The 17315-nt window shown below is 34.8% G+C and overlaps 2 protein-coding genes across 7 annotated transcripts; one reads left to right on the plus strand and one right to left on the minus strand.

Annotated features, from left to right (window-relative positions):
* Window positions 1-240: 240 nt before the first annotated feature.
* Window positions 241-10140, plus strand: LOC104090625 (sulfhydryl oxidase 2-like). Of its 4 annotated transcripts, none has more exons than XM_009595765.3 (12): window positions 241-615; window positions 2434-2458; window positions 2816-2908; window positions 3685-3866; window positions 4787-4856; window positions 4960-5028; window positions 5113-5186; window positions 5273-5429; window positions 7352-7392; window positions 8741-8887; window positions 9009-9516; window positions 9643-10140. In XM_009595765.3, the coding sequence occupies exons 1-11, from the start codon at window positions 392-394 to the stop codon at window positions 9487-9489; spliced, it is 1563 nt and encodes a 520-aa protein (XP_009594060.1). In that variant the 5' UTR covers window positions 241-391; the 3' UTR covers window positions 9490-9516; window positions 9643-10140. The 4 variants fall into 4 exon arrangements, with proteins under 4 accessions (XP_009594060.1, XP_009594062.1, XP_009594061.1 ...); XM_009595767.4 differs by having other exon boundaries at window positions 9009-9455; XM_009595766.4 differs by having other exon boundaries at window positions 9009-9512; window positions 9643-9731.
* Window positions 10141-10894: 754 nt separating this feature from the next.
* Window positions 10895-15405, minus strand: LOC104090623 (uncharacterized). Of its 3 annotated transcripts, none has more exons than XR_011415333.1 (8): window positions 15109-15405; window positions 14160-14475; window positions 12675-12746; window positions 12415-12482; window positions 12132-12282; window positions 11631-11716; window positions 11462-11551; window positions 10895-11370 (listed from the first exon to the last, which is right to left on the minus strand). XR_011415333.1 is itself a non-coding variant. In XM_009595763.4 (8 exons), the coding sequence occupies exons 2-8, from the start codon at window positions 14403-14405 to the stop codon at window positions 11287-11289; spliced, it is 792 nt and encodes a 263-aa protein (XP_009594058.1). In that variant the 5' UTR covers window positions 14406-14475; window positions 15109-15403; the 3' UTR covers window positions 10895-11286. The 3 variants fall into 3 exon arrangements, 2 of the variants coding, with proteins under 2 accessions (XP_009594058.1, XP_033510543.1); XM_009595763.4 differs by having other exon boundaries at window positions 11636-11716; window positions 15109-15403; XM_033654652.2 differs by lacking the exon at window positions 15109-15405 and adding an exon at window positions 14740-15085 and having other exon boundaries at window positions 11636-11716.
* Window positions 15406-17315: the final 1910 nt, after the last annotated feature.

Raw genomic sequence — 17315 nt, forward strand, 5'->3', positions numbered from 1 at the left:
ATAAGCCATTAAGCTTCGATTTTGATTAGTTCGGTTTTGAACACCCCTATAACACACCATTTCCAAACTTAACCTCATATTTCTCCTAATACCAACCTAATGGACATATCAAATAAGAGGCCCTGGCCCCTGGGAAAACAAATCAAATTATTTTTTTTTAACAGGGCAAAGGACAGTGGAGTTAGGTAATCTGTCCCCCTGTTCTAACGAAATCTGAAAAGGAGCATTTTCTTTAAGGCAATTACCAAAATCAGATCGAAGTCTTCCCTTATAAAACTTCAAAACTCATATTTGACCCTCTTTTCCCCTTCCGCCATCCATTTTCTACATACATACTCGGGTCAACAAAAACTCACATACACCCTTTTTTACCTTTACTGAAATCTTGGTCATGTCTTGGTCAATATTTATGCTCTTTTTGGCTACATTTATATCAAGCTTAGAACAATCGGTTTCTATTTCAGCTGGATCTCAGCGTGCAATTCTTAGGGCAATTAGCAATAATCAAGATGGTGAAAAACCTGATTTTGGTGTTGAATTGAATGCCACCAACTTTGATACAGTGCTCAAAGACACTCCTGCCCCTTATGCTATTGTTGAATTCTTTGCTCACTGGTCAGTTTACTGTTTTTTTTTTTGGGGAATTAGAAGTTTTTTCGGATGTTGCTTTATATAACCTTGTTAACAATAACTACGCCCTTAATCTCAAGCTAATTTTATTTATTATAACAGTGGTGTCATGGCCAACTAGTAGGGATACTAGTTAACTCTGTCCATCAAGTATTGAGCATTTAAGTTATATACATTGAGTGACAATGTAATGATCTTTTGACCCCATCAATTTAATTTAGTCTATTATTAGCCCGTTTGGCCAAGCTGCAAAAATAAGCTTATTTTGAGAAGCGTTTATTCCCAAAAGTGTTTTTCTCAAAAGTACTTTTGGTGAGTAGTATTTTGTGTTTGGCTAATTAATTTGAAAAGTATTTCTGAGCAGCAATTAGTGTTTGGCCAAGCTTTAAAACACTGCTTCGGAAACGTATTTTTCTCAAAAGTGCTTTTCGAAAAAAAATTTATTTTTTTATTTTTTTTATAGAGACTATTTTTTTTCCTTTCAAAAGCTTGGCCAAACACATTAATTTTAGAAAAAAACACTTTTGACAAAAAATGCGCTTTTTCCTCAAAAGAAGCAGGCTATAGATCACATAATCTAGTTTATCGATCAATGCTATTAATTAGAGTTTCTTGCAATTACCTTTTAAGTGACCTGATTGTGTAAATATTTTCTACATTGTCAATGCGTAGAACTTATATACTCATTGGAATGAAGTCGCCTTGCTTCTTTTGCCCTAGTAGGGATTTGAACCCTTATCTCACATGGTCTTCGTTTCTGCTTCGTTCTGTTAGGCTACACCTTCAAGAGCACCTCAACCTTGAGCTAGTTTGGGTTGGCTATATGAAATTTTGTATCTATTCAGCTCCACAGGGGCTATTTCATTCCAAAGGATATTTAAGGGTACAACAATTTCGTTTCAAAGTAATTTTTTATCACAAGAATGATAACTTTGCCTCAATCCCAAACTGGTGGGTTCATCTATATCAATAGTTTGGGCATGAAACCTCTACATCCATTCTGCATAATGGAATCCATTTCATTCAAATACTCATTTAACTCTACACCCATTTCATTCCACATAGAGGCGGATCCACGATTTAACTTGATGGGTTCAATCTTTAAACTTCTTGGCACTAAACTCACTATACTTCTAAGATTATGAGTTCTAAATCTAATATTTGTTGAAATTTTGTTATTTTTCACATATATATGTATGTTCTATGGCAGAAATACTAGGTTTGGTTGAACCAGTAGCACCGAGGCTACTTCCTCCACTGATTCCAAAGGAACCTTGTTAATTGGTGGAAGAAAAATTGTTGGTGCTGAGGTTTCAGCATGTTAAAATGTATACAAAGAACATGACCTCATAGTAACTAAAAAGTTTTACTTGGTAGGAGTAAGAAAAGACTTTGGTGGTTATTAGAATTCAGCAATTTGGTTGATTTAGATTCATATATAGTTAGTTGTGTTCTTTTTATTCACCAAGAAATGTGTTTGCGTAATCCAGGAATTCTAATAATTGTTCATTGTGTATTTTGGTTCTTCTTTTGCTTGGTTATGTAATATGTTATACTCAACTTGATGTGGAATTCATATCAAAATTCTATAGGAGTAGGAAAAGATGAGCAAATTTAACACCACCACAACTTTGAGAAAAAGTAATATGTTGCCTATACTTGTTTCATTGGCGTGTGTTTACCAATACTTTGATCAACTTCTCCATGTTGTTCAAGTACTATCTTAAATTTGTAAACATATTATTTTGTACCGAGTTTGCATCCACGTGATTCTCACTTGAAGCTCTTTTATTGGTCTCATAGGTGCCCTGCTTGCAGAAATTACAAGGTATGAATATACTACTTATTACTCCCTCTGTTCCACTTTTATATGACACAATTACTATTTGGAGAGTCAAATGAGGTTTTCTTTGACCACATGTTTGCAAATATTTTTTAAATATTTTGAATTCTAAACTATGTTAACCTATAGTACTTTTTAGTTATTAACCTATAGTACTTTTTACGTAGTTTCTAAATATGTAAAAAAAATATATTTCAAAAAATTGAAGATTCTGTCCCAATTCACAAAAAAATTAGTTGGTTTGACCCTCAATACTCTGAATTATGCCACATAAAGTGGAACAGAGGGAGTCTATGAACTTCCATTGTGATATTTCTAATAGATGAGTCAATACTTTTGCAGCAACATTATGAAAAGGTTGCAAGACTCTTCAATGGGGCAGATGCCAGTCATCCAGGAATCATATTAATGACAAGGGTAGACTGTGCATTGACGGTATTACTCTATGCTTTATTTATGCTTCTAAAAATTACTTTTATCCTGTATTTGTTACATAATCACCTCGTTTGAGTGCACATTTGTCAATAGTCAGTAACCGTATTTTGAACGTTTTCCCTTTTTTCTGGTGGTTTCTGGTATTTATGAAAAGCGTTCATCTTTCTTCGATGATCTTTTTCCCAAATTTATAGTTGTTTTAAATTAACTATAATCCGTGGATTATGCTTTCTCCTGCCCTCTCATTCGCCATTTCGAATGTTTGAAAATTATAATATGGAAGTTACTTTGACGGTCATAGTCTCTGTGTCTGCGTCTCTCTTTGGGAGGAACGGGCCCCACCCTCCAGGAAGAAGAGATGTAGTTTAGTCTGCAAAGATAGATGACAAGACAATTTGAAGCTATTTCGCTGGTGGTGTAGTTTTCCAAATGAGTAATATCTTTTGCCTCAAGAGACAAGTTTAATCATTCTCCTTGTTTTTAATAAGTTAATCAGTATTTTTATGCTCTTTCCATTTAAATTGGTTAGCATAGACTCAGTCAATATTGCTTTGATTGGGGATTCTTGCTTTTTAATCATATTGCCATACTTTTTCCCCTGGAGTGAGTTTTTAATGGGCTTACCACTTGCTACCTCCCATTTATGCAGACACTTTTCTTCATTATTTCTTTCTCTTGTCATTAGCTTTTTCTTTTTTTTCACTCTGTTAAGAGCCTTTTTTCTTAACATATACCTAACTGATTTTTTCCTCTTATTCATCTTTTTGGCAGCACAGATAAATTCTAATCTTTGTGATAAGTTCTCTGTGAAGCATTACCCGATGCTTCTATGGGGCCCTCCTAAGAAGTTTGTTGGTAGTGGTTGGGATCCAAAACAAGAAAATAGTGAAATACGCTCCATTGAAAATGGACGCACAGCTGATATCTTGCTAGGCTGGATCAACAAACAACTGGGAAGGTATATATGATCTCCTTCATAAGTTTTGTAGTCATTGGTGAAGTCATTTCCTAAATTTAGCTGTCTTATGGTGTTTAAATCTCTAAAGCTGATTGTGTCTTGTGGTAGCTACTTTCATGAAGTAATAATTTTGAGAATATATCATTTATCTTTCTCGATAATTCATCTGAGCCGCCTTCCTTTGGGTTTTTGTGCTCTACGGGAAATTAAACTGTAATATCTTTAATAGTCATTGCCATTTGACATAATAGAAATATTTAGTCTACTAAGGAGGGTTCCTCTATTACATGAAATAGACATGATCATAGAATTTGATGGAAGAGTCTGTAAGGCTGATAAGTTACTTTTGAGTTTTATGGATATAATGGTAATGAATAGTTTGAAAAGTATAAAAGTCAGTGCCATGGGGATTCTGGTTAATGTTGTACTAGGTGTAGAGAAAACATAATTCCCATAGGCTGAGGTAGCATAAAAGTTGTTCAGTTTTGGCCTGAATTCGGTTGCTCCCTCATAAACTACCTTCTGAAGTTGTACATGCTTTTACTTATACATCATTACTCCCACACTATGCAATGGTAAAATTAGACTTGCACTCTAACAGAAGTAGAGCTTCTTCCTATTCAAGGATGAAAATCTGCAGAACATACTCTTTCCCATGATAAACAGCTACATAATACTATGTACTGGCTATAAAACTGATGAACTTAAGCAATAGCCAGTGAATAATTTATTTTCTTTTTGATAGATTTTTTTTTCAGCGAGGTAAAGAAAAAAATTCCTGGCCATTGCTTAAATCCATCAGTTGTATGCTGTTACATAATGAAATCTGTTTTCACTTTAAATTTGTTTATGTCTCTGTCTTTCACAAGTTTAATGCCTAATCAGCTATTTTCTTCATTGTATTAACTTTGAAATTTCAGCTCATATGGCTTTGATGATGGGAAGTATGAGAATGAGCATCTTCAGAAGAACTTTTCAGATCCTGCCCAGGTTACTAGGAGAGCATCATATCAAATTCTGTTTTCTAGTTTTACAAATTTAAGCTGTCCATTTTATGCGTATCTCTCACTTCTGTAATTCTTTTCCTATGAAGATTGCCACAGCTATATATGACGTTGAGGAGGCAACATCTACTGCCTTTGGCATCATTCTAGACCATAAAGTAAAAAAGCTAACTCTCTCTCTCTCATGGATACCTTTGGTTTGCATGACTTAGTTCTATATATTTGGTCCTCAATTAATGCAGATGATTAGATCAGGGACACGGGCATCACTTATAAAATTCCTTCAACTTTTGGTGGCTCATCATCCTTCTAAGAGGTTAGCTCCTACATTCCAGAGTTTTGTGATTTGTAAAAGCATATTGTGCCTTTCATTGACTTGTAAAATTTGGATATTTTTGCTAGGTGCCGGAAGGGAAGTGCAGATATATTGGTTGACTTTGATAATCTATGTCCGTCAGAGATATTGTCAGTGAATAATGAGGAGGCTGACAGTTGTAGCAAAAAGGGTGCACTGGGAAATTACCAAATTTGTGGAAAAGAGGTTCCTCGTGGATATTGGGTGGGTACATAAGCTTGTTCCTTTACTGTAGCTGATGCATACTGAGCTCATTATACACTTGTTTATTTAGTTGAAGTTGGTCATTGCCCTATCCTGGCGGTGGAGTTGATTCTATATTCTAGAGCAAGAAACTTATACTCAATGCGCAATCAATCAATCAAACTACACCTCAGTCATAAACTAGCTTTCTTCATATGCAGTTCATATGATCCACCTATTTTCTTCAGATTTTTTCTGCTTTAGTTTATTTTAAGTTTTAGCTTTAGTTTTAGCAGTTCTATGTTTTAGCTTTAGTTTATTTATTAGTAGAGGGTTCCATGTAAATAAACTGCAAGCAATGATCTACACCATGTTGGTGCTTTTTATTAATATAACTCACTTAGATGTTAAAAAAATAATAAACATAGTGAACTCTAGACAATGAAAAAAATTGGAAGCTTTTGAGATAAAAACTTCCTACATTTATTATTGTTATTACTCCCATAGTTGTGTTTTATGTCTCATATATGACATTGTTTGAATGGACACGGAGTTTAAAATGTTAATTCGGCTTATATGATTATATTAGTGGTAGTGGAAGAAAATATTAAGGTAATGGTTGAGAAAATTATTTCAAAAATGAAATATCACACCAAAGTTTAAAATTGATTTGTTAAATGAATTTGAATTCTTGAAAGTTGTTAAAAGTTATATAGAATTTTATTAGTGAGTGGAGTGAAAACATTTTGGGACGTCCATTGTGGAAAGAGTGTCATATATAAATTGAGCGGACGCATTATTTATTTATTTATTTTTGTAAGTAGATATACACTATTATTTTTAAATCCTAACATTTAACTAAGAACACATGCATCTCAAATTATATATTTTAAGTTCTTCCATATGGAGTGTACTCATATCAATTGTTCATCAATCTAGCTTAAGTTCTCTGGGAAAATTTGTACATAACTCTTGGCAGAAACTGGTGTATAATTCACGAAGCTTTTATGTCATAAGAGTTACTGGTCAATAGAAATCATGGTGAGATGACAAGGAGACAGTAATGTGTAAACCTTATTGTCCTTCAGTGGAGCAAGTTAATTAAAAACAAAAATGAATCCTCACAAGTGTTGAGGAAATATTTTTGTGGCTGGAAAACTGAACTCGCAGTAGTTTATTTTCATAATCTTCTCTTGGCAATATATGATAGCTAACCTTTTTGCTTGTCCAACCGTCTCCTTTTAAGTGTTTATATTTCAGTCCTTTTCTTGGTTGTGGCCGGGGGGGGGGGGGGGTTGTTGAAGGGATATGGCGGAAGGGGAGGGATTGGTGCTATATGTTGAATGAGAAATCTATGATATGTGTATAGATCGAGTTTGATTTAGCTCGTCATCTGTGGCCGGACTAATAAACTTATTTTGTAACTTTGTCAGTAACTGTCTATTGGCTATATAAGAACGCTAACCTTTTGATTGTCCAATCTTTTTATGTGTTTCAATTTTAAGTCCCTTTTTCATTTCCTTTCTTTTTTTCTTTTGGGGTGTTGGTTGTGGGGTGTGAGTGGTCGATGGGGAAAGGGCAGGGGTTAGTTGGATGAGATATGCTCTATGTGTATAGATATCTTTGAGTTTGATTTAGCTTGTACATATCGTAGTGGTTCTATAGCTCCTCCCCTTCCTCATCCTACTCCTAATTTTGACTTATATGAGGTCTTGGATCAGTGCTATGTCTAAGATACATGAAACGGAATGGTAGCAAAAGCTCCCCAAATGGGCCCTAACTTTCGCTAATCTGGTGGAACTTGTAAGGTGGAATAGTGTTGTGCATGAAGACACCCCATCTTTATACGATATTAATAGCTTGAAGGAGATTCTGCATGTTGCTTTGCTTTGTAGTACAATTTAAGCATTTCTGATTCGTTTATGACAATCTGTTTCGTGCAGATGTATTGTCGTGGAAGCAAGAACGATACCAGAGGTTTCAGGTAATGGATTATTCATGTACTCGTTATTCATCTGTGAAATCATTTACAACTTTATGATTGTAGAAAAGCTGTATAGGAAAATAATATAGTGAACAAACTCGTTGCCAGATAATTCATTACAGAGATGTTAAGTTGAGGATTTGCATTCTATTGATGTCTGTTAGAGGATTGCCTAAGTCCATATAAGGAGACCACCCATCCCCTTCATTGTCGATGTGGGACTCAACAATGTCTTTTAAGGTATTTTTCGATGTTATTGTGTCAAAGGCAGTATGAGTAATGGCCTAAAGGGCCAAGCGGGACAGGGGATAGGGTATTTGAGATTTCGACATCTAAGTTAATTTTATTTTTAGCCTCTGGTATTGGTTTGCATCTAAGGATGTGACCTAGTACACCCAAGAACAAAATAAGAGCCCTTGAATCGACATTGAGAGGAGAAGAATCAGAGGACTTTCTTTGTAGATCTGGTGACATCCTAGATATTGTAACCCATATTGTCTCTTCATATTAAAAAGGGTAATTTGTTACACTTTTTCTTGTCTCAATTATCTTTTAGACTCAGAATTTTGGTTTACGAAATAATTGAAAATTCCCAAATGGATCAATGTTAGAAATAGTTTCCTTTCAAAGAATGTAGAATTATGATTTTGTCATTCTACTTAAAAAATCCGATGTAGATCTCGGAAGCCTGTCTGACATACATGTTGAGGTTTAAATCTTGGAGGCTTCATTTATCTAAATAGCATACTGTTAAAGATGCGGAAAAACTTAGAGTAAATTATAGATAAAGTTGAAGAATTGGATGTGTTTATCTTGTGGTGTAGAAGTCTGATAAATTTAAAACCTTATAATACTGGATGCATAATCAGTAGGTAGACCGTAGACCCCAGAACTCCAAAGCGCTTGTAACTGGAAACTGCGGTTCATTTTCTTCTTAAATGCCTGTATTCTTTGAATTCAAAGCACTTTGCTTCTTTGATAGCATTAATGTCTAGGGAGTGAAGTTTGCACCATTAAAAGTTATGATCTAGGTTTTTGTTTGACGTGGAGACTATGAGGGCTTGAAAGAAAGGGAGCAAACTTAGGTGGGTTTGGTCGCAGAACCAGGAAAGGGGGGTGGGGTGGGGTTTATGAAACTGCAATGGCGGTGAAGGATTGATTAATGCTCCTGCAGCCACACACATAAAACCAGCAACTCAAAGATAGTGGTTCAAATCTATTGCAGTTCAGTGCTAAATGCTTTTGCTAAAACGATACAGTAGCAGAGGTAGTGGATCAAAAGTTAATACAAACTTACAATGTTAATTTTCTTTGGCAGTTTTCTTAGCCACATGTTTACCTTTTGCAGTTGCGGTTTATGGGTGTTGTTACACTCACTCTCTATCAGAGTTGAGGATGGAGAAAGTAACATGGCATTTAGAACTACATGTGATTTTATACACAACTTTTTTATCTGTGAGGAATGTAGGCAACACTTTTATGACATGTGTTCAAGGTAAAATGTCAACGAGGCTCTTTCTGTTTCTCAACTTAAACTTTCTGAACATTGCCTTTTTGTTATTGACCATCAAAGTCTGGTCATTTAACTGTTGTATTTTAAATGTTTTCAATTCCAGCGTACCTAATCCATTCAAGAAAGCGCGTGATTATGCCCTTTGGTTATGGAGAGCTCACAACAAAGTTAATGAGAGACTAAAGAAAGATGAAGCATCACTAGGAACAGGTGATCCTGAATTTCCAAAAGTTATTTGGCCTTCAAAACAGCTTTGTCCGTCGTGCTATCTTAACCCAGGTGAAAAGAGCAAAGAAAATAGTAAGATCGAATGGAATGAGGATGAGGTCTTTAAGTTTCTGGTTAGTTACTATGGGAAAGAGCTAGTGAATCTCTACAAGGAGAAAGAACTGCAAGCAGTTGGTGGGACTGAGAAAACAGTTAATGAAGAGTTGGTGGCCTCAACAAATGCAGTGGTGGTTCCACTTGGAGCTGCATTGGCAATCGCAGTTGCTAGCTGTGCATTTGGAGCGCTCGCTTGCTTTTGGCGTTCTCAGCAAAAGAATCGGAAGTATAAATATCTACACTCTTTGAAGAATATATGACTATTAGTAATGACATCACTCAAGTAGGTATAGAAAATTCAATATAATTTAAAACCAAAAATTGAAATGCAGAAGGAACTTAAAAGAAGTTCGAGATTATTGGAGTTGACATTCTTGCTGTCTTATTTATTTCTTTTACATGAAACATTTCAGAACAAGAAGAAGCTGGAACTGAGTGTGTTAAATGGGATAGATCTACACATGCATGTATGTATAATTCAGAAGCAAGTCAAACGATGCTCGGGATAGAAAACAAGTTGAGAGGATTCTAAACTGGCTCTCCACTGCTAGAGATTTTTCATACATCTTTTTCATGTACCAGTTCTCCTATTTTTCACAAATGGAGTGTACAGATTTACGTTTAAATTGTAACCGAGCAAGATGTTATTTTGAGAGCCTGCAGTTTTCTGCCCCAGCTATTCTTTCCATTTGGTCTTGGATTCTTGATTTTACTAGTGGAGAAACATTTGTAACAGTATAAAATGTGCTAGTCTCCTGCAGAAAGTGGTGGATCTAGAGTTTAAATGTTACGGGTTCTGAGTTGAGATAGTAGGTTCTGAAATGTATATCTAACTCTATATATTCTTGTTTTTCTCTTTGAATGATTACAAAATGTAAACTATAGTGGGCATATCTTGCATTTCATCCTTCCATTTTGTGCATGTAGAATTAAACTGAAGTTGAATTCTTATTGATGACATAATTCAACTTATATCTGACACAAGTGATTTCCAAATATTTCTCAGCTGTCTTTGTTGGAAATTATTAAGGTTGTAATCTTCTAGATGTACGCTAGCATTAACTGGATTTGATATAAATAAATTCACATATAAATGAAAAAATTGTCTACTTGCATGTTTCAAATTCTTAGAAAGATATGGAATCAAGAAGAGATAGGAGGAATATTTCACCTTAATTTCAGTTTCGATGGTCTGAGAAACATTCCTTATAGTTTCAAAGTGTTAGGACACTTTAACTTTCAAATACTGATTCCCAACATCAACTTCACATACTCTATTTTTCAACTTCAACCATCTATTGTCCTAATTGTGTGTATCCACCAGGTGAAATGAGCAAATGGAAAATGATTTGAACAGTTTTACTGATATCATGAACTTCAGCAAGTCAAAAACTTGCTAGTTAGTAGTTTAGAATCTTCTTCTCACTACAGGAATGAGGTTTACCTTTCAGCTCTGTAAAGAAAATTTGATCTTTATAATAAGCACAACTTTCAAGGTACTCATATTTGGCTTTTCCAAATGATTTGAGGTTATCTGTCAAATTAAGACAAGAAATGTGTTATGTATATATTGATTTCATGTAAATACCGGGTGCATGTAAATTTTTACCATCTTCCAAGTTAGGCTGACAAAACTTTATCCAACAATACAACTCCGACCTCATATCAGTACTAAAATTAACAACTTTTTTTGCTAGTTTTTGTATTCCTTCAACAAGTTCATATACATATTAACTGTACAAAGATTTTTCTCTGACTAATTCAGACCTTCAGATATCTCTAGTTGTAAAAATGGATATCTTGCCTTCTTTTTCATCACTTGAGTCCTTTCTTTTACATTTTATGCTTCTATTCTGAAATATCCCTCACCGATCCCTTCAATTATATAACTTCTTGTCTATTGATCATCCTTCACAAATTTGCGCAGCAACTCCTTCTGCAGCATAGTCATTGCAGCAAGAAAGAGTAATAACAGTAGAGTAAATGAAGATCGACATGTGCTATGAGATGTATGTCTGAAGAATGAACTTTCTTTTTGGTTCAACAGTGAAAGCCATTCATTGGATAGCAATTACAGGAGGCTCCTGCTGCAGAGTCACTACGTTAGCTTCTTCACGGGGTGAAGAGATGGGCAAAGTAGCCTGTAGTTGGTCAAACAAATAATGTAATACTTAGGAGGAGCAAAGTATGTTAAGGTGAAACATAGAAATAAAAAATATACTTTTCGCAAACCTGTTGGTGTTGCCGGTGGTAGCAAGAAGTCACTGCTTTCATTATGATGTAGACAGGCAGAACAATGCCTGAAACTCTTAGCAGTAGAAGCTGAAAGCAATGTGTAACAAGTGAGACGACATTCTGTATAATAGCAATACTTACATTCCCGTTTTCTCTATTCCGCTACCTTACCACAATCAATGGAAGTGAGTAGTCCCCTGCTTGATTGACTATGACGGCAAGAGCATGACGTATGACAAGCAGCAGCATAAACTATTAAGAAAAAATGGAAAAGAAAAAGTTAGAATGAGCCATATAAATTAGGAAATTGCTAAACTTGGTTCCCTAGAGTACAAAGAACTCCTTCCAGATTCCAAAATGGGTAAGTGAAGTTATTTTACATATCAGAAATTATGCTATTACTTGTTTGAGATGTTCTCCAGCCGAGCACGGAATCTAGTGATCGTTTTACATTTTCATGTTTTTCGGAGTGATCACTTTTTGTGTCACATATCAATTTAATTACATTCCTGTTCGGCTATTTGTTGCTCACAGGATAGTTATTATAGCTCACATTCCCTGTTATGCACACATTCGTGTGTGTGTGTGTGTGTGTGTGTGTGAGAGAGAGAGAGAGAGAGAGAGAGAGAGAGAGAGAGAGAGGGAGGGAAGGAGGGAGGGAGATTACTATTATGGCAAGTACACGACAACACATCATGCTTCTTGATGTAGAAACTGCATCTTCCTCAGAGTCGGCACTAATGAGATTGTGATCAGTTGAAACCACCGCTATCACACGTTGATTATTCAAGTTCCTTCTGACAATTCGCCAATTTCCCCTGATAGAAACACCATATACATTCTCAAGTGAGCTAATGAGAAAAGCAACAGGAAATGCGACACTAGGATATTCAAATTTCCAATACGTATAATTACTATATTTCGGAAAAGCATGAAAGAAGAAAAAATACCTTAAATTCATTGGGATGCCACCAAGGCGAAAAATAGAGGGTGGTGCTGTGTAACCAGGCCTGAAAGGCTACTTGACACAAATGCAAAAATAAGTAAATAAGCAATCAACGCTAACTGAATCAATCAAGCACGCTCTAAACGAACCCAAATAATCAAACAAGAAATACTAATGATCATTCGATGGAGCAAAAGTGGTCGTGTTGCTGCAAATCATGTTTAACCTTTAAGATGGACAAAGAAAATAAGAAACATATCTGACCTGGTGGCAGATTTCACAAATGGTATCACCCTTCTCATTACACCACCTTTGCACACATCTCCGATGTGCATACTGGAAGAAAACAGACAATCCAAAAACAGTTATAAAACACGTTTAAGTACAAAAAACGTCAATAATAATGCATTTAGGAAAGGATGGAGCAGCTAGAGTAAGAGTATCAAGTTTAAATCTAAAATGACTTATGAGTAGTATATTAGCAACATACAGGAATCAGATATCCTAATATATTTAACAGAATAAGGCTTAGGACATTGTAACTTTCCTTTTCTTTCCCCTCTCCCAAATTTTACTGTATTCCATATCAAACATCAATTTTGTGAAGAGAAACTAATCCGTTGAATGCACGGAAACAGAACAATATGCAAAACTAATCATGTAATTCCAGTAGTAAATCTAACTTAGTCCACTCGTGTCAGCTTTACCATTCACAAAAGGATTCTGGCAAGATATTGATCAACTATAATAGAAATTACATAAGGTTGATGCTATTTCGAACTAGGAGAAACATAGAGAAACACAGGACAATAATGCGGGGACAAGAAGATGCGTGAATCAGCAAACATGTGGACCCATTTGGCCAATCAAAGCGAAAAATGCACCATGTCACTTCTATTAAACATCTAGACATGCAAAACTGGTTGAGAGTTCAAATGCCTGCATGTTCGACTTGGACACCAATCCCGACAAATAGAAGGTTCAAGTCTCTTAAATATCTTCATTTCTACTTGCTCCACCTCGTCTACTACAAGGAGCCAGGAAAAAAAATGCAAACTCCACCCCAGGGGTCTTCGGTGCGGAAAGCAGAAGAAGGTAAACGAAGAACAATTTCAAAGCATTTTCAATATCGTTCCACCTTTCACCAAAATTTATACAGGTTCTGGACCTTCAAAGCAAAACAATGAGGACAAAGGTAGGACTCATCATCTTCATATTTAAGGTGGACAGTTAGATTTTAGCAATAATAAGCTGGTTCAAGGGCTAAACAGAGAAGGAAGAAACGGAAGAAGAACCCAGAGGAGCCAACTTTCAAGACTAGACGTATCAACAAATACATTGTTTGGAAGGCAGTAATATAGTTATATAAGCGCACTCAATCACATTTGTAAACAAATTCTTTGAGAAGCAAGAACGAATATGAAGTAGCATATCCTCCATACATGACCATATTCACTCTACGGCAGAATCTCTTGGTACTCAAAATACTTGATGGCTCGTCTGAATTTAAATATGCTTGTGAAAGCAAACCTATCGCGCCCATCCGAAACAGAAATATTCTTTAGTAGGAAGAAAAGACTAACTATGATTTGCATGCCTAACTCATATTTGATTCTGAGAAAAAAAAAAACCAAATGTTACACTAATCTGTCAGAAGCAAAAGCATATCAAAAGACTAAAACACCAATTAATAACATATTTGCATACTCTAACTGAAAAACAATAACATGAACAGGCAGGTCCACAAACCTTCAAGCTACCACAGCAAGAACAAGGAGTCTCCATATTTGAATCCATATCCTCATCTTGGCATATCCTACATTCTACCATTTTCCCTGCAGTCAAAACAGCAGCAGCATCTTGGGATGAGCAATTCGGTGTCACGTCATTGGTCATCCATGATGCTAACTGATTCTGATTCCTGCTCTCAATTGCAGCCTCTAAAGTTGATTCAGTCAGCAATCGATCAACCAGAAAAACAAAGTGATCCCCCATCCTCTGGTGATATGTATAAGACGGAAACTTATGCCTTCAACAATCTCAATCTATTCTCCAACTGAATTGTCTGAAATTAGACACAACAAGTTGTTTCTAAAGAATTATCAAAAAGCCAACAGATTATATAAACAGCAGCACTATCAAATAAAGGCAGGAGTCATGCAAGAATACCAAATATTTATTAAAGAATCATAACAGCTGATTAATTCATCTGTATAAACTACAAGGAAACAAGCACTAGGAAATGAAGGAGGAAAAAGAGGAAGACTTTAACTTAATAGAATGAGACAACTTTAACAAACGACAATATAAGCTCTTAGCATATACAAACCTCAAATGGGGACAAAAACACCACATACACAGCGATCCAAGAAAATGACCAAAAAATAAAATAAAGAGAATCCCTGAATAAACATTGCATAAAAGGACACAGAAACAAAACAAAATGTAGAAAAGATTGAAAATTTGGGCTAACCCCAGATGAAAAAACAGCTTTTAATGCAATACCAAAACAAAGTAGGGAGAAATAATAAAGGAAATAAGAGAGAACGAAGAAAACCCCAGATGCCAAAAAGTGATCTTTAGCATAAATACCAGGTTATAATCAAACAAACATCAAATAGAAAAGGGAATTCAAGAGAATATACAGAGAAATGAAATGAAAAACAAGGAAGAAGAAAAAACTAAAAGAGAAACTTACAAGAAATGGGTTGTATATCTTTAAGCTAAGAGATCAGCACTCAAATTCAAGAATCACAGAAGAAAGCAAATTAAATAGGAACAGGAGATACAGTATGGTATTTATACTCAAAATGAAGCCTCACAAATATAAAAATTTGAAAGAGAATAACAATTTAGTATTAGTATGAGTAGTCAAATATTTTCAGGTTTATAGCCATTCAAATTCAAAAGAGGTCTCTTTTTCCATACTACTCCACAGTAATGAGTAATCGCCATTTTTATAATGAGCCCCACTCCCATATAGTATCAATTATCAAATTTGAACCCCCTCCCCCCCTCCAAACCACCCCACCACGTCCTCCCACTTCTCCATGACCCGTGCTACTTCTGAGGTGACCCCCCCACAAGCACCCTATAGGTTTTATTACTATATATATTACATTAAATATGTAGGGAATTCTAAACTACATGAAATTAAAAAGAAAAAAGACACGCCCTATAGGTTTTGCATGGATCCTATTCTATTCGATTTCAATGTAACGAAGACTCATCATATTTGATTATACATAGACACACCCTTTATAATGTTATTTTTGAGGAAATGACTTACTACTTGAATAGAAGAAAATGACATATTTTCTCTTTAGTTTATTTTAAGAGAATTATATATTTTTATATTTATAAATAATTTTATTTTAAACTTTTCATTCTATTCTTATTCTTATTGCATGCTTTTAAGGCCACAAAAATCTAATACAATGAATTGGCGTACGTAGGTCGAGGGAAGAGGGGGTTCCGAGACTCCTCAAGTTCCAAGAATGTATGTAATACAAAGATTGAACAAATAATACCTGCGGTTTAATAATTGCATACAGCTCAACATATGATTTTACCACTCAATGAAGTTGTATAATTGTAATTTCAGTTACAACATCCATGATTAATGCAACTCGTCTTTAATAATAGTTTCATTAATTTAGTGATCATGGTATTTGTATCCTATATGCTGGTTAAATTGCATCTACTGAAATGTTTGTCTTTATTTCAATTTTCAATTAGATTTTGCATTAATAGACAGTGCCTCATCTGTTATGTTTATATCAATCACAAATCTTAATCATTTTTTGAGTGACACTTTGACTGACGTTATGGTTGTTTTGACAGCTCTGCATTTTTGAAAGGTGTTTTTTGGTTAAGATAATTTTTCAATATTTTCTGCTTCTGGAAATGCCTAATTTTGTAATGAATCTTTTCAAAAAAAGATGGAGTAACATACATGGAAAGTCTAAATGAAGAACACACATGAGGAGGCACGTCAATTCCATTTCCTTACTTTTTTTTTCGTTTGAGATATTAATGCATGCGAATTTTGTTTCAAATCCCAAAATTTTAAGCACAAAATTCGTTTTATAAGTGGAAATAAGTTTTTAAAATTTTTGGGAGCTAGGTCTTCATAAATTTTCCTAAGTTATGGGAAATTATGTACAACTATAACATGGTATCCAAATATATTGCTTAACAATCAATATCACATATTCACATGTATATATATACATATAAGCATGCATTTCGTGCTAGTAAGATTTTTTTCCCCCCGATATTAGCAATGAGTAGCTTTTATACAATGGTATGAAGATTTAGGATTTTAGAAATAAATAGCGACCGTTGATATGTTTGTTATCCTTAATGAACGTGATTAGAGGGATTCAAGATTTATTTAGATAGTTTTATCCATCAAATTATCACGAGTAAGACTTTTCCTCGATGGATGAAAATGTAAAAAGAAGTTGCTATTAGCTGACAATTGAAAATTAATTCTAAAGTACTTGGAAAAGATAGTTAAGGGTAATTAAAAGGGAAAGGGAAGAGCTCTATGATTTGCGTTAATGCCTTGTTTTGACATAATATTTGCTTAAACGTCATTGCGTACAATAAATTAATGACAAGTGGATTAGCAAATCAATAGACAGAAAGAAAGACTCCGAAAAAAAATTAAGATCCCTACTTTAATATTAGACAATTGTCTCTCTCTCTCTCTCTCTCTCTCTTTTTTTTCATTTATATCTACAAAATGAAAAAACTCATTTTGATTTTCCGTCTGATGTCATATATCTACATTGAGATCTTAACTATTTTGGACTTAGCGTAAATTCTGAACTGTGAACCCTAAAACTCTGAATCGGCCTAAACCCTAAACTCTAATCCTAAACTCATTAAAGAGGGAAG

This window comes from Nicotiana tomentosiformis, chromosome 4, assembly GCF_000390325.3.
Source record: "Nicotiana tomentosiformis chromosome 4, ASM39032v3, whole genome shotgun sequence".
Lineage (NCBI taxonomy): Eukaryota > Viridiplantae > Streptophyta > Magnoliopsida > Solanales > Solanaceae > Nicotiana > Nicotiana tomentosiformis.

What these genes read in the sequence shown, in the direction of transcription:
- LOC104090625 (XM_009595765.3), top strand. Translation starts at nt 392, where the DNA reads ATGTCTTGGTCAATATTTATGCTCTTTTTGGCTACATTTATATCAAGC. An exon ending in GTTGAATTCTTTGCTCACTG is followed by an intron (nt 616 to 2,433) that starts GTCAGTTTACTG and finishes TTGGTCTCATAG; the next exon opens with GTGCCCTGCTTGCAGAAATT. An exon ending in AGGTTCCTCGTGGATATTGG is followed by an intron (nt 5,430 to 7,351) that starts GTGGGTACATAA and finishes TGTTTCGTGCAG; the next exon opens with ATGTATTGTCGTGGAAGCAA.
- LOC104090623 (XM_009595763.4), bottom strand. Translation starts at nt 14,405, where the DNA reads ATGGGGGATCACTTTGTTTTTCTGGTTGATCGATTGCTGACTGAATCA. An exon ending in TTTGTGAAATCTGCCACCAG is followed by an intron (nt 12,483 to 12,674) that starts GTCAGATATGTT and finishes TGTGTCAAGTAG; the next exon opens with CCTTTCAGGCCTGGTTACAC. An exon ending in ACTCACTTCCATTGATTGTG is followed by an intron (nt 11,552 to 11,635) that starts GTAAGGTAGCGG and finishes CATTGCTTTCAG; the next exon opens with CTTCTACTGCTAAGAGTTTC.